At 40.1% G+C, this 21076-nt stretch overlaps 2 protein-coding genes across 5 annotated transcripts in view; one reads left to right on the forward strand and one right to left on the reverse strand.

Moving 5' to 3' along the window:
- LOC120624901 (cilia- and flagella-associated protein 410-like) overlaps positions 1-2978 on the reverse strand; it is a 37214-nt gene extending 34236 nt beyond the window's left edge. For all 4 annotated transcript variants that reach the window (XM_039891684.1, XM_039891682.1, XM_039891683.1 and 1 more), the window contains exon 1: positions 2722-2978. In XM_039891684.1, the coding sequence (XP_039747618.1) occupies positions 2722-2801 (80 nt within the window). In that variant the 5' untranslated portion in view covers positions 2802-2978. The remainder of the gene's footprint in view (positions 1-2721) is intronic.
- A 297-nt stretch (positions 2979-3275) lies between these two features.
- Positions 3276-21076, forward strand: part of LOC120625145 — a 40269-nt gene continuing 22468 nt past the window's right edge. The window contains exons 1-16 of the mRNA XM_039892107.1: positions 3276-3490; positions 5799-6005; positions 6509-6727; positions 7349-7472; positions 8358-8476; positions 9116-9283; positions 10925-11048; positions 11566-11636; positions 12804-12935; positions 13295-13448; positions 14194-15108; positions 17175-17447; positions 18406-18606; positions 18892-19051; positions 19447-19660; positions 20540-20541. Of these exons, the coding sequence (XP_039748041.1) occupies positions 3365-3490; positions 5799-6005; positions 6509-6727; positions 7349-7472; positions 8358-8476; positions 9116-9283; positions 10925-11048; positions 11566-11636; positions 12804-12935; positions 13295-13448; positions 14194-15108; positions 17175-17447; positions 18406-18606; positions 18892-19051; positions 19447-19660; positions 20540-20541 (3209 nt within the window). The 5' untranslated portion in view covers positions 3276-3364. The remainder of the gene's footprint in view (positions 3491-5798; positions 6006-6508; positions 6728-7348; positions 7473-8357; positions 8477-9115; positions 9284-10924; positions 11049-11565; positions 11637-12803; positions 12936-13294; positions 13449-14193; positions 15109-17174; positions 17448-18405; positions 18607-18891; positions 19052-19446; positions 19661-20539; positions 20542-21076) is intronic.

Here is a 21076-nt window from a genome sequence, read left to right on the forward strand (position 1 = left end):
ACAAAATTATTGGAACAAAGTAAACGTTACGACTCGGCTTAAGCCTCTATACAGTTACTAATTTGTAATCGCACTATATTACCTTTTTTTTTTTTTTTTTTTTTTTTTTTTTAATCGAGTAGGAAAAAAATCCCTTCGGACTTCTGCCTTATGGCAGGGCATGTCCGACTTGCACGGACTAAAACAACCCCCCCTATCTGCCAGAGTACTATATTACCTACGCATCGTATTAGGTATATGCGCATATTATGGTAAAGTAATAAGCGCTATATAAGATTTGTCCGCTCCTAATCGGTTTCAGCTATGCGTGCTCCCTACGTCCCAGCGTAACAAAGTCCGAAAGGGCGGGAGCGTGATGCGACGCGACACAATATACCCAATATTGTGTAGAGTAGCGGATTTAAATTTGTATGGGAAATATATTCTTACCAGAAGTTTTATTCTGTTTCGGATAAAGTTGGCTTATTCTTGCTCGATAAATGGGCTATCCAACACTGAAAGCATTTTTAAATCGGACCGCATCAATTTTAATCAACTTTTTGAAGACCTCCCTGACGCAACGGTAAGTGCTGTAAATTTAAATAGCAGGTCCCAGGTTCTCTTCCCGGCAGGGGCAATTTGGTAAGATAATCTCAGAATTTTCTCTGGTCTGGTCTGGTCTGGTTTTGCCGTGGCTAGTTACCCTACCTACAAAGGCGGGCTGCTAAGCGATTTAGTGTTCCGGTGCGATGTCGCGTAGAAACAGATTAGCGTAGAACTCAAACAAACTATTCAGCTAGGATATATATTAAGTATAAGATTATATTTTTCATTATTACAGAGGTAAAATAGAGATGCAGAAGTCCGACCGTAGTAGTAATACCGAAATGTGTTAAGCAGCGTCGCGACATCATGTCGGTCGACGGAGGATCCTTAATTCCTTACTGGCATCCGTAGTATAGGGCCTGCGTCGCTCCGCACGATCGCTCTGTCTATACGGCTTTATAACACCCCTGTAGCTATCCTGCCTCCGTGGTATTACACCAACAAACAGCTGGCAATGTTTACATTATTATGTTATTGCCAGATGCGTGAGGTCACGTCGACCTTATCTGCAAGGTCGTATTTTGTCTGCAATTTATGTAATAGATAAAATACAATCTTAAATACCTATCAGATGAAACATGTGCTTTTCCATCACATCACTTTGCATAATGTTATTCTTTTACTAGCTTTTCACCAAAGTTTCATCGAAAACTGTAGGTCTTGACAAAATGTTAGTCATTATATACCTAGGTACAAGCTATGCTCTCAGTCAGGGAAAATATATGACCTATTGTTATGCAATAGACAATCAAAGAAAACTTTTTTCTTTATAATATCAATAAAGAAGTATCTTCCGGGAATACCTAAACACAATTTTACAGTAAAATACGCCAAGCGAATCTGAGTGTCTCGAGTAGGTACTATTGTATATTATGCTTACTAATGTAGGGCATTAATAGATGCTGACATTTGAGGGTTGCACAGACATGATGTAACATTGATTGCAACAGGCACTAGGTGTGGGCTGACTTACCTGTAAGCTGTAGCTTCTAATGTGTAGCCGTGACTAAAGCCATGAGTCACCGAAACAAACATTCAACATACTCTCTGAACTAAATTAAACTTGGTGTTCCAAAGTTACAGCAGCTGTCATTCCACAACTTGCAGCAAGCAAAATCCCTACTAATATTATAAATACAAAAGTGTCTATTGTGTATGTTTGTTTGTTTGTCCTTCGTATGAGTCCTAGATAAGAAAACAAATCCACTTGATTTTTGGCATTGAGATAGTTAAAGGGAAAGAGAGTGATGAAAGCTACTTTTCACAATGTGTAAAAAAACGGGAGGTTAATGTCTTGGTGATAGTTATTTGATTGGGCTAAATACCAAATCACAACTTAGTCTATAGTAAAGGTATCAACCTGTTCAATTCTCTATACAAGAACAGTATATGATTGTAAATTGTATTTAAAGCAAATCAAAACCCACTAATGCCAAAACTAGTGGGTTAAATAAGCTAGGTTTGGAGCTGAACACAGCTTTGTCAGCTCTAGCAGCTACAGATATGAAAGGATTAATAAGTAAAAATCTAGAAATATTGCAGAGCCAGCTTTTTGACCAAGAACCTCTAATTTCTTTACAGCTTCATGCTTTCACAAGTTTTAAGCTGCAAGTTTTTAATCACAGATACTAAATAATATAATATATATAATCTTCAAAAGTAACAACTACCAGATAGGTAGTATTAAAAATAATATTGTAGGCAGTACTTTTTTTGCAAAGCAGTCAAGTGAATAACAGTAACAGTTAGAAACTAGTTTTTGTTCCAGTTACTTAACTTAACTTCAGTAAAAAGAAAAAAAATTGCTGACAGTTACCAAATGTGAATTACGTTAGTTAAAAATGAACGGAACTTGCTCAACTCGAACAGCGCAAAGCAAACAGTCTTATTTACACAACCACACAGTTTCCATATCATAAAAAAAAACTAGGCATAAGTTCATTGTCAATAATTGATGAAAAAAATATGCATTTCCCACGCGTACTATAAATATGGACCGCTGAGCGGTTGAACTAGATGCAGTGGGATAAAAACGAGGGTTAACGCACCGGAGGTCAAATGAGATTGTTCTACAGCCCTTGTTGCTTGCTACACCGCATAATTTACCCTGAATCATTCTTCCGTGTAGGAACTTACCAGCAGTTGAGTTTCTTTATGGAAGACAAATCCGATTGCTTTGATCTAGCGATCACCATCTCCTCCGTTAAACGAGCCATTTCTAAACACAAACTGATCACAATATGCACTAGAACAACAATGACAAATTTACAATCACTGTGGAGTTATCACGGAGAGAGGTCGCGGCCGCTCATCATAGCTAAATAGCACAAACAACCACGCTCGACCAGCGCGTGAAAAAACTGAATTAAATTTTACCTTTTGGAATGAATAACAATGGTATATTGTAGCCTGTTGGTTAGAAAAAACGATGCGATACCTTTATTATAGAAATTGAATGGAAACAATTTAACGTGGAATATTTTAAAAACAGCATTTTACTATTCAGTAACATTGTGTTTATATTTGAAAATAAAAAGGTAAGGATTATTATTTAAAATACATACACAATTCGATTTTTAATTTTCTCATAGTAAAAATTTAAATATCTGGTGTATCCGAACAAGCATATGATTTTTAAATGTCAATGTCATTATGACAAAACAAAATGCCAAGTCGATTGACAAATGGAAATGACTTGTTATCGTTTTGAAGTTTTTGTGTTGCGTTGTTGGTAGAGAATTTAATAAATATCGTAATGAAATACTAATAAAAAAGAAAAATGGATTCCAGTGAAGTTCTGGAAGACAAGGACAGTGGGCCCGAGGTGCAGCTCAACTTGCCGGGGTCTGTGTTGAGCCGTATTGAAGAGTTGATGGGTGGAACAGAGCAGTTTGATAATGAAGAAGTAAGTTATTATTTACGTGATGGTAACTTTCATTGAAGGCGTTTTCTTCGTGTTCCGTTGAAAGTTTCAGACTAGACTCGTAACCTGCTATAAGGTTGATTGTTAGGTGTTAAATATAATGACATATCAGGTGCGTCAAACAATGCTTGTTATTCTATAATCATCTCGTGCACCACATTGAGCCAATTTTTCAATTGCAAGCCTCGTAGTCTCTAGCTAGGGAGTAAATTTAACATTTTGACAGTTGTTGCATATAAAATCCATCAAATATATTCTACTGGCAGGCTATGTTTTGATAAAAAAAAAAAATCAGCCCTTATAGCTATAAAAGAAGCTAATAAAAACAAATTCTTAAACACAGGTACAAGTAGAATACAAGAGGTGGCCATATCAATTTGGAGCAATCTACCAACATGCATGTGTTAGGAAATAGGGAATTACAGCACTTTATCTATGATAAACCCGATGATTATATTAAATATATCAACAAATCATAGTTTGTATACTCATTGATAATGTATTGAAAATAGAATAATGGACTTTATTAGACTGTCAAATAAAAGTATAGGATCTATGGCGGGAGACGCGAGTTTGACAAGTTAGATTGGCGGCAAAAAAAAAGTTAGGACGGATTTAAAGTAATGAATTGAGAAAAGGAGATTAAGTAAAGTATTGTGGATAGAACGTTACAAATTGGGAATAGATGATTTATAATGGAAACGATATACTTAAGGAAATATTGTTGTGGCAAAACAAGAGTCGTATATACTGGTGATGGTGTTGAGATAAGTTGTTAAAAGTTGTTGGTACTTACTATGGTTGTACTTGATGTTGCATCAGATAAGTATATCTCATCCTTTGGTTTATTTAGGTATCATATATGGAGCCCTAGCATAACTTTATACCGACAGTTTATGTAGCAGAGGTTGCTCTATACAAACAACTTGTTCCAAAAGTCCTGATGTTATAAGTGATAATAGTAGTTATGTTCGACCTGTCTTATATGTCTTGTATCAAAGGGCCTAGCGTTATTACATATGACAATGTTGTAATTGTGTTTATAAGTTGTTTTAATTGATTGAATAAAAGAGCAACGGTAGAGTTTCTTGCCAGTGGTCTTCTCTGCCGAAGACAGCATTCCGAACTGGTAGTAGAGTCATTCGAAGGTAACAAGTAATATGAATTATAGAGAAGCCTAATATACAGTATTAGAGTCAGTCTAGTTGTTTTATTTCACTCCTTGGGAAGTCAGGTTTATAGAGTACCAACCCACAACACTGCTCTAAAGCAGGTTGGTGGGCTTTAATGATGTCTTTTATAAAATGAATACTTTAATATGAGAAACTAGGTATTTAGCTTCAATAATACTGTTAATTAATGAAAGATCTAAGTGCCATCCTGAACATTGTTGGTATTGAAGTGAATATCTGAATACCTTGGCCTCCCATATCTATATTTTTTTAGCACATGCATGTTTTAGTACTAGAGATAGACTAGCCTCATAATATGTATGATCACTTACTGACTAAAACACACAAATTGGTTCAACAAAACTAAACTTTATGTAAAATCTTTACAACTCAAGTTAAAAAAAATATTTTATGTCTTGTAAGCAGTCTCTTTGCTCAATTTCATCAAGATTGTTACCGCAACTCAAACCATATTATATATCTCCCTACATACAATAAAACAAAGTCGCATATTGTTTTGAATGTGATAAACTAAAAAAATTAGTACTTTAACTATGTAGTCTAAGTCTGTTATAAATTTTAAAGGCAAAATTTTGCAAGTTTGGGTTACATATATTATTGCAAATTGCAAGGTTCTAATTATAACCTTTACTTCCTCATAACTTAGCTTTGATTTAGTTATGGTCAAAATTGGTGCAGTATTTTTTAAGTCTATTTGGTACACAAAAAACAGCAAAATTATCATTCCTCTATTTAATATTACTAGCGGCCATTGGCAACTTCATCCGCATATAAGTCAATCTTAAAAGAAAGACATATCCCGTCATAGACTTTTTTAACTTTTAAAGGGGAACAACTTTGTCATAAATGAATTTATCGAAGCTATAACCGTTTACGCAGCACACGCAGTAGAAGCTCTGAAAAGAAAAAACCCCAATTTTGAAATATTCTCCATTTGTGGTTGCTGCTTTTGGTCTTAGTGTCAAAATATATAATAGCTTATAGCGTGATCATCGCGTTCAATTAAACTAACAAGTTCTTCAACTCAAAGAGTGAGCAATATACATATGAGGCTAGTCTATCTCTGGTACTACACCTTACGGCGCCCGCTGTTCTAGTTCGACGCGGTGGCCTACATCAACCGCGTGTTCCCGACGGAGCAGGCGCTGTCGGGCGTGGAGGCGGCCGCGGCGCGCTGCGAGTTCCGGCTGGCCGGCGTGACGCACGACATCCGCCGCCTGCTGCGCGCGCAGCACCTGCAGCGCGCCGCCGGCACCGCCGCGCTGCACGACGCGCGCCGCTGCGTCGCCGACCTGGCGCTGCAGGTGCGCCCCGTTGTATCTTGTGCGCTGTACGACAGTATATGCAGTGCACGCCGCCGGTCACAAGTTTCACTGACATGGTGTGGTAGATCATTTATATACAAAAATAGAAGGGACCCAAAATTGAACCCCGCGGGACACCCGTTCACGTAGACGACCCTTGCGACTTAATGTCTTTTATGGATACCCTTTGGGTTCTGTCACTGAGATAAGAGGCAACCGAATTAAGAGCAACGTTTTCGATACCACTGTGGGCTAGTTTAACGAGCGAGGTTTTACGATCAACGCAATCGAATGCTACGGATAGATCACAAAAAACACCAATGGCATTCTGCGAACATTCCCAGGCATCGTAAACTTGTTTTAAAAGTTTAGCGCCTGCATCCGTAGTGCTACGACCTTTAGTGAAACCGTCCCGCCCCGGATGTAATAGGTTTAAACATTGAAGTGATTTAAAAATCGAAGACCTCACTGAGAGCCGGTGAGATCGAGACTTCCGCCGCCAGGTGGCCGACATCAACAAGAAGGCGGAGCGCAGCGAGGGCATGGTGCGCGAGATCACGGCGGAGATCAAGCAGCTGGACTGCGCCAAGTGGAACCTCACGGCCGCCATCACGGCGCTGAACCACCTGCACATGCTGGCGGGCGGCGCGGCGGCGCTGCGCAGCGCGGCGCAGCGCCGCCAGTACAAGGAGCTGCTGCTGCCGCTGCAGGCCATCATGGAGGTGAGTGCGGAGCGATGTTACACGCGTAAGTAGCGAGCCTCTATCGCCCGCTTTTACAGACGACTAATAACGCAACGGCTCAATTAGTAGCGCCAATGTAAAAAGATGGAACTTCGTAGATTATTCAATTTTTTAATTTGCTAAAAATAAGATTTTTGTTAAAATGTATAAAAAAAGATTCTGAGGATTTATGAAACCACGGTAAAAGTGAAACTTTTGTTCCTATATAGACATTTAACTAAAAATTTTGGGAATAATTTTTCAGGGAATTAATTCGCTTCATCAATCTTAAGTTTATACTTGGAAAATCGAAATGATAAAAGTAGACTAGGTCTCCAACTAATATTTTTATTGAACTCTGTATCTTAGAGTACGACATACATAATACTTGACCATTATTTAGATGATATGTTCAAAAACTGAAAACATATAAGTTAAGTCATTTTGATCCGTTTTTCAATGATTTTCAAGTCCATCTTCATCATGAGTTTCACAGTTTATAAATGTTACCAATATTTCTTGGAGCACTGGTACAAATGAGTGGATAGTCTTCACTATTGTATTGGCCATATTGGCCTCGGCCGCTCTATCGAGCGCCTGTCACTTGTGGTGCGCGCGCAGGTGCTGCAGCAGCTGCGGCTGTACCGCGACATCCGCGAGCTCAACGCGCTGCGCGACGACGTGCACGCCGTGCGCGCGCAGCTCGCCACGCAGATCCTGGCAGACTTCAAGGACGCGCTCACGGGTACGCCCCACACCGACTGCACGGAACGAGGAGGCTCTCGATTCGACCTGTATGCTTTTTATGTTTGTTCGCTTTTGATGACTCTTTTCTGTTGGAAAGAAGATATTTCAAAGGAAATGACAAGGAAATCAGGTTTTGATTCTCGACCAGAGAAATAGAGGGGAAGTTCCGAAAATCGTAGGGGCGACCGGTGCGACCATAAGCAGTCGAAGGAATTCCTCAACGCCGTATATGCTCAATGCAGTGTTGCTAAGTAAAATATAGAACTATTGGTACTTTCCTTGCTTCTGTATAAAAAGGTATACGAAGTGTATGATCAATAGTAACTTTCTACATTTTACTTGGCTCCGACTTAATCGTGTAGAAAATATTTGTTGAAGTGAAGACTTCTTGTGGCGCACCGCACACGCATTTTTCCGTAGGTTGTAAGTTAGGCTGAGTCGTCACGCTCTGAGGTGAACAATGTGTGTAATTAGCGGTTTATTGTGCTATTATTATATATTATTGAAAATGCATAATTGCCATAAGGCTGATATAAAAGGCATGTACTGATTTGGGCATCAACTGTAGAAGAGTCGTTGTTTAATTGGTTAAAGCGCTCAGACCGCAGGTTCACATCCTGTTTATTTAATAAAAAACACAGTTACTGTTTTCACTTTTGCGGTGCGGTCTGTTATACTCTTTGTTTTAGGCTAAAGTAATAATTGATCGACTCGGCATATGGCCCACCTGCGCAAGCTCTCAAAAGGAAAAACCCGCGATGATTTTGAAACTCTTTTCATGAATTCTGTGCTCCTATCGGTCTCAGCGTGACGGTATGTAGCCTACAGCGTTTCTCGCGTGGGCTACCCAGCACCGAAAGGATGTTTGAGCGGCTGTGCGCAGGCGGCGGCAAGGGCGCGGTGTCGCAGCGCACGCTGGCGGAGGCGTGCGGCGTGGTGGACGCGCTGGAGCCCGCCGTCAAGCACGAGCTCATCCAGTGGTTCCTCGCCTCGCAGCTGCAGGTACGCCGTTCGGCTGGATCCCCTGCGTCCGGCGGTTGACTCGTGTCATGGCGCGCTCCGTGGCCCCACCGCAACTAAAGATTATTGAGTTTGATAATGATAACACAAAACTCACGAAATGATAGGTTGTTATAAATCATGTTTATATAGACGTAACGTCATTCGTAGGTTTAGTTTTATTTACTGAAATTAAATATTCTCTCTAAGAATATAAATAAAAATACGTTTTTCAAAATACACGAACCATTAGATTAATGCAATATTTTAGCGATCCTTAGTTACCGCCATAATGCCTGTAGGGTTGGATGGATTTAGCGCCGTACCGTCAACGATATACCGCGATTTGACGTTCCGGTACGATGCCGCGTAGAAACCGATTTGGATGCCAAACTCCAAACAGGTCAGCCCGCTACAATCTTAGACGGCATCGTCACTTATCACCGTCTGGCTAGCATAGGTACGAGACAAACATTACAGCTTCCGACAGGGGGGTAAAATTAACGTATCCACCTGCCAAAGCATGCCATCAGGTTATAGGAGAATTTTACCCCGTTTAAAATTACAGGTATATTATTGCCATATTTGTGAAATTACTACTACAGCATATAATAGTATCCATCTTTTCGCTCGTGGCCCCAGGAGTACGAGCACCTGTTCTCCAGCGAGCAGGAGTGCGCGTGGATCTCGTTCGTGGAGCGGCGCTACGCGTGGCTCAAGAAGTACTTGCTGCGCTTCGAGGAATCCCTAGCCGCCATCTTCCCCGCGTCCTGGCGGCTCAGCGAGCGCCTCGCGCACCGCTTCTGCAAGGTGAGTCGGGCACCGAGCAGAAGGTTGTGTTCCCGTTAGCCTCAGTCGCCTCGTACGACACCCGCGGGATTAACAGGGGTGGTGACGGTTGCGTTTTGATTCGTGACCGCACGGCACGTGCTCCCACGTCGTGCCCGAATTTTGCTCTCAGCATCAGTGACCACGAGCATAGGCACCATGTCACTTGCCAATTACCAACAAACCAAGACATTCACAAGAAGCAATAGCCGCAAACTGACATTAGCACATACAAGTGTTTCTGTGAGTTCTGCTCTCTTTAATTTTTATGATGCATGGTAATTTATGTCATAACCAGCCGCGTTCCAACCATTCTTTTCATTAGAAAAAAAAAATGCAATACCAACAACCAATTTATTAGAATGGGAGCATCGAACAGAGTTCTACAGATCCATTAGGATGTCTTTTATGGGCTTCGTATGAGAAATACAATAATACATATAAGCAAATGAGTGTGAGCGGGACCTTCGATCGCGTACGAAGACACGCGAAGAGCGTGCTAAAAAAATATAAAGAATGGAAGGCCAAGGTATTCACTGGCACTGGCACTTAGATCTTTCATTAATTAACAGTATTATTGAAGCTAAATACCTAGTTTCTTAGCAGTAATTATTTATTCTACTGACTACTATTCTTCCTTACTATTAAAGTATTCATTTTATAAAAGACATCTTTAAAGCCCACAAACCTGCTTTAGAGCAGTGTTGTGGGTCTGTACTCTATAAACCTGAAATCCCAAGGAGTGAAATAAAACAACTGGACCGACTCTTATACTGTATATTAAGCTTCTCTATAATTCATATTACTTGTTACCTTCAAATGACTACTACCAGTTCGGAATGCTGTCTTCGGCAGAGAAGACCACTGGCAAGAAACTCTACCGTAGCTCTTATATTCCATCAATTAAAACAAGACTTATAAACACAATTACAATATTGTCATATGTTATAACGCTAGGCCCTTTGATACAAGACATATAAAACAGGTCAAACATAACTACTATGGTCACTTATAACATCAGGACTTTTGAAACAAGTTGTTAGTATACAGCAACCTCTGCTACATAAACTGTCTGTGTAAAATATTGCTAGGGCTCCATATATGATACCTAAATAATCCAAAGGATGAGATATACTTATCTGATGCAACATCAGGTACAACCATAGTACCAACAACTTTTAACAACTTATCTCAACACCATCACCAGTATATACGACTCTTGTTCCGCCACAACAACATTTCGTTAAGTACCTATATCGTTTCCATTATAAATCATCTATTCCCAATTTGTAACGATCTATCCACACAATACTTTACTTAAAATCTCCTATTTTCAATTCATTAATCTAAATCCGTGCTAACTTTTCTTTCCCGCCAATCTATCTTGTCAAACTCGCGTCTCCCGCCATAGATCCTATATTTTTCTTTGACAGTCTACTAAAGGCCATTATTCTATTTTCAATACACTATCAATGAGTATACAAACTATGATTTGTTGATATTTAATATAATCATCGGGTTTATCATAGATAAAGTGCTATAATTCCCTATTTCCTATTCCCTATTGCGGCGCGGGGCTTACCGTCATCCTATCGTGGTCGCTACCACAGTGTACCTCCGCAGACGACGCGCGCGGCGCTGGCGGGCGCCATGCGCGCGCGGCGCGGCGAGCTGGACGTGAAGCTGCTGCTGTTCGCCGTGCAGAAGACGTACAACTTCGAGTTGCTGCTGCACAAGCGCTTCCTCGGTGAGCCGCTACAGCCTCGCTGCGGACAATACCCGCCCGCTACCGGCGCGCCACTGGCCCCGGGACTCCATTCTAAATGAGGAGAGTTTAGTTTTCCTTCACCGCTAGAGCAATTGATATTTTAATTGTTTTTAAATTATACAAGCATGCAACTCCTTTAAGTTAGAGGTATGTTCTGGGGATGTGCCGAGCGAAGCGAAGCCGAAGCCTTCGCAACACCATACGGATCCATCGAAATACGCTCTCTACGCATATTTCGCTCCGATGCCGGAGATATTCTTTAAAATTGACTGGGAAGGATAGAATGTGGATACCTGAAGGTTTTCCACGATGTTCTCGAAAACTTATGAAGACCAATCCGCTCTTTGCCAACTTGGTGGACTACGGCCTGAGTCTTGCTCATTTAGAGTGGAGACCCGTGCCTCGTAGTGGCGATGGAATGAAAAAAAATTTAATATCACTAACATTCACGTGCAGCTCAAGCTAATAAAAGCGTACTTAAACCAATATGTTGAAGGTACGGAGTTGGGGTCTGAGGGTGCAGATGAAGAATCCAGTAAGCTAGCTTTCGACGATGACGATAAGGAGGTAAAGTATCAGTAATTGTTTGTATATTTCTTGTATTAATGAATAAATATACTTTTATTGCACACCACAAAAAGTTCATAGAAAAAAAAGAAAAGTATAACAAAACAACGTAAACAATTTGGCGGCCTTATCGCTTCATAGCGATTTCTTCCAGGCAACCAATGGCGAAGATAAAAAACAGGTACAGAAAATGGTTAGGTGGTGCATATATATATACACATAAAATAAATATTTCATTACTTAAATATATACATATAATATAAAATAAATAAGTAACTACAATTACATACAATATATATAAATGATATTTAGTAAAAAATAATATAATAGATTAAATATGATACAAAATAAATAAAATAAATTATTATCCTTAAATAAAAATAATATAAAATGAAAAAAAGAGAAGAAGGGATCAGTGAAATATCCCGGGTCATCAGTTGATTGATACAAAAAGTGATCTTCCACAAGTTTTTTAAAGATTTGGACAGATTTTGCCTTTCTAATAGCCAAAGGCGAGGCATTCCAAAGCTTAACAGCCTGAATAGTGAAAGACTTGTGGTAGAAAGAAGAATTATGAGAAGGCACCTTTAGGATCAGTATCCTTGCGGTGCGGAGAACTTCACCTGGGCGACCTACAATCTCAAATTTCTCCTTTAATGGTAATTTCTTCATGGTTAAACGTTAAAAATAGATTGTTTTATTCTGGCCTAAAATGTTTGTGATTATATCAGTGATACTAAAAGAAAAATTGCGATGCGAGGTCAATTATGGTGTTCCAAAAATCTGCGGCGCATGAGTTGCATCGTTATGAAGACCATTAGGACGCCTCACGAAAGTCCTAGTGATATTTCCAGAAACATCTATTGGCGCGCCTCGGTAGTAAAATGAGCCGTTTTGTGTCACGAAAAATGGTCTACGCTCTTTTCTCTAGTCATAATTATTATAATAAAAGCCGTCGTGTTTTTGAATTAGGATACTCCATTGGAAGTGTCAACATGACATGGCTGCTGCGCTCAGGGTTTATACACAACAAGGAACTCCTCATCGTCTAAGAGCACAGTAAAACGTTTGCCGGACATCTCGTGATGGCCAAATTTATTATATTTCGTCGCATTTTATATATCACTACTGGATCCAGCGTCTGATCCCGTCCGCTCGCCTCGCCAGGAGCCTCGCACGGGCGCGGCGCAGGGCTCGCCGTGGGTCGGGCTCATCGGCATCTGCTTCGAGCCGCACCTGTCGCTCTACATCACCAGCCTCGACACGAACCTGCGCGCGCTCATGGACCGGTTCATACAGGTGGGCGCGCGTTGACTCGCCAGACGCACATCAACTTTAGCAACCAAGTTGAAACCACAGTTTTCAGAAACATTTCTGCTAATAACCAGATCGAAGTGACAGTATTCTCGGGGCTCTGGGGCCTAAGTTGGAACAACGATTTAACTAAAGTCCACGTTGGGAGTGCATTTCGCCCGCCGCCCGAGTTTTATTCTCATTAGTTCTTGAAGTTTTGTATATTCTGGTAACCCAGTTTATTGTATTTTGAGTATGTATATTTTTTAAAACTATATTGATCCTGGTAACAATTTCGATCTGCATTTATACCGTAATCAAGTTGAGGCGATATGTGTTCTGTGGCCTGAATGGCTCTGTGTCAGGACGCGCGGGGCGCGGGGGCGGACGGGGCGGACGGGGCGGGCGGGGCGGGCAGCGGCGCGGGCGCGGTCATGAGTAGCTGCGCGGACCTGTTCCTGTTCTACAAGAAGTGCCTGGCGCAGTGCGCCGCGCTGTCCACCGGGGAGCCCATGCTCGGTGAGCGCGCACTTGTCGCATAGTATAGCAAATTATTCTTAATTTTGTTAATATATCATGGAATTTCATAAACTAACGCTGGCTGCTATCCAATTGATTCTAGACGTCCATTAACCTTTCACCGATTGATTTTCACTAGGCGACTAATGTTACCTTACTTGTCTATGATTCTTGATACAAGGTGTGGTATTTCGTGTTTGTATAGTCATATTTTCGTATGGATTTATGCTTATAACCAAATTTATATTTTTTTCACAGTTTACCAGTTCCCTAAACATAACGCACCGGCAAATCGGTATCGTAACTTTAAATGGCGCCCAACGTCGTTAGTAATTGTACTATGGAGCTATGGTGCTACGCTCGACCGCAACAATAGACACTGCTCCGAGCGGGTGATCGTGCTCGGTACCGAGAGCATCCTTGGAAGTTATATATAGAGTCAATTTTTGAACACTTCTTAGCGCGATAGTGTTTTGTAAACATTACAAACATTTTCCTGTTTGAAAGTATAGCCATACGTATTAAGTTATTTATCCATTCGTGCTGTTCTTTAATAATATTCGGCAAGGTTCGTAAAAAATATAGTATTCTAGTTAGTTAACAGTTGGGTTGGGTTAGATTTATGGAATTTTTACTTTGGTAAAAGCCCACATCGGAGCAGCGGTCGGCCTTAGCTCCAAAACAGTGTGGCATTATTAGGCCGCGATTGACGTAATAGTTGCACGAATAGCCGTTGTTCCCGCAGAGCTGTCGGGCGTGTTCGGCAAGTACCTGCGCGAGTACGCGGGCGTGCTGCAGGCGGCGTTGCCGCGCGCGGCCGCCGGCGTGCCCGCGCTCGTGTCCAACCTGCACACGTTGCTGCGCGACGACGCCAGCGCGCAGAGGTACACCCGGCCGGAGCTCTGCAAGATCACCAGCGTCATCACGACGTCGGAGTACTGCCTCGAGACGACCGTCCATCTCGAGCAGAAGCTCAAGGAGAAGATCGCGCCCGCGCTCGCGGACAAGATAGACTTGACGCCGGAGCAAGACCTGTTCCACAAGATGATCAGCAACTGCATCCAGCTCCTCGTCCAGGACCTGGAGCTGGCCTGCGAACCGGCCCTCCAAGCCATGACCAAGATATCGTGGCTGCATTTCGACAACGTGGGAGACCAAAGCTCCTACGTCACCCAAATAATCATGCACTTGAAGAACACGGTTCCAAACTTGAGGGACAATTTGGCGTCTTCGCGGAAGTACTTCACGCAGTTCTGTATACGTTTCGCGAACTCCTTTATCCCGAAGTTTATCCAAAACATCTACAAATGCAAACCGATTTCTACTGTCGGCTCTGAACAGCTGTTGCTGGATACGCATATGTTGAAGACCGCTCTGTTAGAGCTACCCTCCATAGGTTCTGACGTTAAACGATCCGCGCCTACCACTTACACTAAAGTAGTAATTAAATTAATGACTAAAGCTGAGATGATATTGAAGCTAGTTATGGCACCCTTGGATGGCAACCTGGAAGGGTTCGTATCTCAGTTTCTGCAGCTACTGCCGGAGAGTACGATCGCGGAGTTCCATAAAGTGCTAGACATGAAGGGCGCGAAGCTGTCCAAAGCACAAATGAGCTCTTTGGACGCTTTGTTCAAGCAAATCACCAAGGCTGCTAGCGGTGAGAATAATAAATGATTTGAATCAATTAAAGACTCGAACTCATTGGAGCTAGGGCGGGAATCGAACAAAAGTGGTTCGGAGGTCTAAAGCCTTAAGCTACTTTGGCGGTGTGAGTGTAAAATCGCCTTTACAATATATATATTTGCACTCTCCCAATTTCTAGTAACTGTTCCTTACAGTCACAGGTTGCGTGCAAGAAATTGCTTCCAGTTATAAGGCGGCCTTTGATGCCTACAATTTTTGCATTCCTTTGTTTTGTTTACTAGTTTGTTTTATGTATATTTAGATTTTTGTGTGCAAAAAAGTATTGGTTCTTCTTCTTCTTTTGAGCCTAACTCAGAACCACCTCCGCCCTGGCTCCTGTGGTTATCTTGCTTAAGTTTTAAAGCTAAGCGTAAGCGGCTTAATCTTAATGCGGAAAAATATTTTTAACACGCGACATATATTTTCACAAATAACAGAATCGCATCAAAAATACCAGCATGCCATGTTATAAATATATCTCAGCCATTATTTATATTTCCGACCTTGCATTGATGTGGTATGTGAATTAAAAATATTGTTAATATTTTTGTCATTTTTTTTTTACCCCTTATACGAGTTACATATCAATAATTGATCTCGGGTCGATGTTATCTCGGATCAGATCTACATTGTGCCGTGTGGTGACAGATCAGAATAAAGAATTACCACCTAGTGGTAAAATTTATTTCCTTTATGTTCGTTTCGCTTAAACGAGAAAAAACGTGTGAGCCGTGTGAAACATCGAAATTGTTTTCTGTATAGTGGAAAGATATTGCATATTGAAAAGATAAAACATTTCAAATTAGTTTCCCAAATTAATAAAAAAAAAGAGGGTGTATACATATTCGAAGGATCAGCAGAGAATTTAATATTAAAACATCAAAAGAATCACAATCAGCCTAACTTTAATTTACAAATTTCAATTTTAACAAAAAATAAAAACATGTACACGCGTAAGAAGTTATACTTCGTTGGCGTATGAAAAAAAATAACTAAAATGCATTAGTGATTAACGATAAATATTACAATTAATCTCAAAGATTTTATTTAAATAAAAAAGGTTTTACTAACGTAATAATATTTATTAATTCACACTGTTTGTACTGTTACGAAACACGTGTTCTAAATATAAAGAATAGACTAGAATATACAACAAGAACATAGTTATCGATTTTCATGCCTCCTAGAACTAACTTTACGATGTACAATTCAGTTACAATTCATTTTATAATTGAAAATTGACGGGTGGCGATGCGTCGCCCCGCCAAAAATCAGGTTTACCCTCCGCCTATAGATGTTACACATCAAACACCTAGTACAATTTCAGATAAAATCTTGGAAACTGGTTGAAAATCGCGGAAACACCAATGTTTATTTCAATACTATCGATAATTGCAAACCTTTAAGTTTGGCTGAACGAAATGTTTACTTTCCGCTTTCCGGTTTAAAAAACAACAAGTGTAAACTATGGAGGGTAGAGGTAAGGAGAGTCATCTGTGTATCTGAAAAAGTGTCGTCAAAATGTATTAAATTAGGATGGCGCCACATTTGCATCAGGGTAACTCTTAAAAGAAGCGCCAAATATAAATATTGTTAGAGTAGGCTTGAAAAATAAACAAGGAAGTATGGAGATACAAGGAAGTAAGGTTATATTTACCAAAATATTTTGTACAACGTAAGTTGTTGAACTTCTCAATAATTAACTACTTTAGTCGATAATGACATTAAATTTTTTAACTCGGCATACTTCAATTCAGCTACATTCATACCATACCCTGTGCATCCACCAGCGCCATTGTGGAGGATTTTTGAACTGTTATTTAGCGCATACACTGGACACTTTTTCAACTTTTCTCCCATATAAGATGACTCTCCTTACCTCTACCCTCCATAGCGTAAACAATGGTGGTGTCAAAATGAAAATTCATATCAAACGTCAGTGTCAAAAGAATAGCCGTCGTGTACGCGCGCCGTTCAATAAGATTTTCAATTATAAAATGAAATTGCCGGTTCGCAAGTGCTATCATGCGGCAAAAGTAGGTTTCTGTGTGATATTAGTTGTTACAATATTAGCTTTATTCGAGCAATGGCGTGGCGGGAAACGGGCTGCACGCGCACAGTTTTCAGACTTGGAAGATGTGTATGAAAAAGAGATTTTGGAGGATGAAGCCCGGATCATCCCAGGGTTGGGAGACGGTGGCGTTGCCGCGCATCTGACGGGTGAAGCGAAGCGCCTCGGCGAAGAGTCCGAGAAGAAGCTAGCTATAAACGTGTATCTAAGCGATCGCATAGCGTACAATAGAACTTTAAAAGGTAATCAGTTTGAATTACAGTTAGCTCGCGCCACTATAAACAGCTTGCATTGCCCTATTTGTTTCCTATGAAGTATGAACATTAGCATCAACTGGTTAAATTACAAAATTGCTCACTTCAGAAGAAATGTTTGTCTGGCTATAACAAATAACAAAGTAGTTTTTATATCATAAATATAGTGAGAATGGTTTAATTTATTTCAAAAAAGTTTGTTTCTAATGTTTGCCACTGTTTTAAGCCAGATTTATTGTGTGTTAGAGAAGTTATTTCATATTTTCTAGGGAGAGAACCCACATTGGAGCAGCAAGGGGTATGAGTTATAATTATAAATACTGTTCTATGAGTGGGGGGCCCATGTTGAGCAATGCAAAATTAAAAATGATTATTATAAAATTTTAGGATTTTTTAATAACCTGTTTTTTTAATCTAGATATAACATTGTGCTACAAGCCATGTTTCTAGGCAATGGCTTTCCACTTACCATCTGATGTGCCATTCCGGTGGGTGATTTGTTATTTATTTTTGGCCATTCTCTATTTCTACCGTCGTAAAGAAAATCCCATCAAGTTTGGTAACCCTATTGTTAATTTACATTTAAAAATGTTTATTCTATTAGAATCAATTCATAAAAACCTTTTTGTTAATAAATTATTAGAAAGATTCAACTCTTCTATAAAGTTTTGTTATTTATGAATTACAAGCTGTTGCCCACATTCTTTGTCTGCATGTTTACAAATCCAGTGGGAACCATTTACTAAGTGAAGGAAGGCCAAACAAACAACACACTTTTATATTTATAATATTAGTTGACATTTATTTATTTATTTGTCATAGGTAGGTATACAAGTAAAGTAACGTAAAGTAATTATAAAATGCGTACCTCACATCTTATATTGGTGTGTATGTAATAATTATTTACTTATTATTATTTATTAATTGTTATTTTTCTCTTCCTTAGACCACCGCAACCCAGCGTGTGAACGTGTAGTCTATGATGCAGAGCTGCCTTCAGCATCAGTGATACTAATATTCCACAATGAGCCGTACTCAGTGGTTGTGAGGACAATATGGAGTGTCATCAACAGTGCAAGGAGGGACCAGCCCTGGTATCGGAAGGCTAATTATGTTGACAGAGAGACCGGTCAGACCATGACACTCGGTAAGACAGTGCAGTTCCCATTCAAGCAAATAGAAGTACATTTTCTTTAGTATGTGTTAGCTCTTGTAAACAGAACACAATGCTATGCTGTTTAACCTTTTATACCTAACCTTGCTAATTGTCAATTTCAAGGACTATGTATTGCCAACCACTATGTGCTGCTCTAATAAAGGCAGTGTTAGTTTTTTCTGATCCTGGCAGTTAATGCACTTTGCCTAGCAATAGGACATTAATAATAGGCTAAGTAAAAAGTGCTTCTCCATTTTATTAATAAATATCTCTCAGGTTACCCGGGCCAAGACCCTGCGTCGCCGTTTGTGTACCTAAAGGAGATTATCCTAGTGGACGACAATTCCACACTGCCGGAACTAAAGGGCAAACTCAGTCACTATGTCCGCACTAGGCTGCCGCCTGACCTCATAAGAATACTAAGGCTGCCTGATCGGTGAGTACTACATTTTAACCAAGTGCAAAATGTGCTTTGCTTTATGAATCCACTTTAAATTTCAAGGATTTCTATATGATAATGAATATAAAATTGTGCTACAGAGTGCTGAGTTCTAGCCCTTTAAATGTAAAAAAGCGACGGAAGCGGTAACATATTGTTGTAATGATCAATCAGCGAATTGGACTTTCCGAAAAGTTGGATTGGAATATATTCACCAATTCAACAGCCGACATGAGTGGTCAAGTGCCTAAGTTCAGTGATTAGAAGATGCCTATTCCCTCTGGAATCATAGACCCAAGTTTTTAGATTGAGGAAACACAGTTTCAGAAGTTTCCATCAGGTCTGATTGTGTTAGCGAGTCGCCAGGAGGGTGACATGCTTGGCTTGCGCAGGGTAGGCGTGACGCGATCGCGTTTCGCAGGCAGTCTCGCCGCGCGCGGTGACGTCATGATCTTCCTCGACTCCCATTCTGAAGGGGACGTGGACTGGCTCAGGCCACTGCTGCAGAGGATCAAGCAGAACAGAACCGCTGTAGTCAAACCCATTATTGACCTTATCGAACAAGACACGTTCGAGTATTACGTCGGGGACAAATTAAAGTTCGAGGTGATTTCCGTAGGTTTTGTAGTTGTGGGGTTCTGTTGTAGTTCTTTCAATTTGTCTCAAGAGCTGCAAGAGCTGGACAACGCGACACATTGTGAAGTGAGACTTCTTCAGAGCTGTTGCTTCTTTGGTAGTAAATAATGAGTAAAACCATAGCATGGTGTCATTTTCATACGTAAAACTCTGATCGTACCCTCTAATCGGAGTATGACCCATATCTAGAAATGGGATACCTGAGCTGATCTACCACAACCTGAAAAAACCAAAAGAAGTTTCACTTCTTTGCGTATCCATTTAATAGTCTGTAATGGCCTCCGCACATGAAGAAGAACTTATAAAATATATAATATTTTTGTTTCAATAAATAAATAATGGATGGATGAAGATGAACTGCGTTCCGTTGCGTCGTCTGGCTTCTGCAGCTCTTGCCATTAAATCATATTTGTGTTTGGTAATTGTAGATTTGATCCTCGAGTGAAATTTTGTGTTTAACTAGACATCAGTAAAGCTGGTGTTAGTAAGTCTGCTAATTCGTTATTATATAGTATGAAAATTACACTATTCTCACCTTATGGTATAATTTCATGGTAGTTTCGAGATTGGTGGGATTCATGATCCACCAATACATAATTAAATCACTCGCTACACATTTACGCATGTATGTGCCGCTCAGGCAGTCGTTGTATCAAAGTTAGGCAGCTATAATATTATACAATGGTCATTCCATTTGGCTGTCATCAGAACGTAGCATTTTGTGACAGAACTATCGTTATTATGTAGTTTTGAGCATTTTCAAATGGTACAATAGTTGAGTTGATTAGACTGTACGTTGGTTCTTGTTTATGTTGTACTTTCGTTCTCGCTTCGCTGGCTGTGACCCAGTGGTGATTTCTCACTCCGCTGGTTGGGCAGGTCCTCGATGATCCAGCGACACTTGTAGTGAGCTGGTGGCAGTATTATTCAAAAAATAAGTCTGTCATAAGCCTGTTATTATGAATACCACCGTATCCACTTGCAGGCATGTTTGAATTATCGCTGCATTATAAATTGATTAGGGAAAACTTGCACAATTAATTACTGAATTTATAATATATATATTGATTGAAGAGGAAACAAAATAAAATAACAAATTACTTAAGTATATAGAAATTTATTTTTCAGCATTTGCATCTCCCTTTAACAGCTTTAATGGTACAGTGAAGTGACCCACCATGTACCGAAATTGTCACCAGATTATTAAATTTTTGTTGTTCTAGTGTTTTCTTCTCTTCCAACTTTCTTAGATATTCAAGCCAGCAATTAACAAAGCAAGCAATTTGCAAATTAGCAAATTTGTCTCCAATTGTGTGGGTTCGTCCAGTAGCAGTTTATAGATGTAGTGGGTTTACTTTTTTTTTAATGTTAACGAGTATTGTCATG

This window comes from Pararge aegeria, chromosome 7, assembly GCF_905163445.1.
Source record: "Pararge aegeria chromosome 7, ilParAegt1.1, whole genome shotgun sequence".
Lineage (NCBI taxonomy): Eukaryota > Metazoa > Arthropoda > Insecta > Lepidoptera > Nymphalidae > Pararge > Pararge aegeria.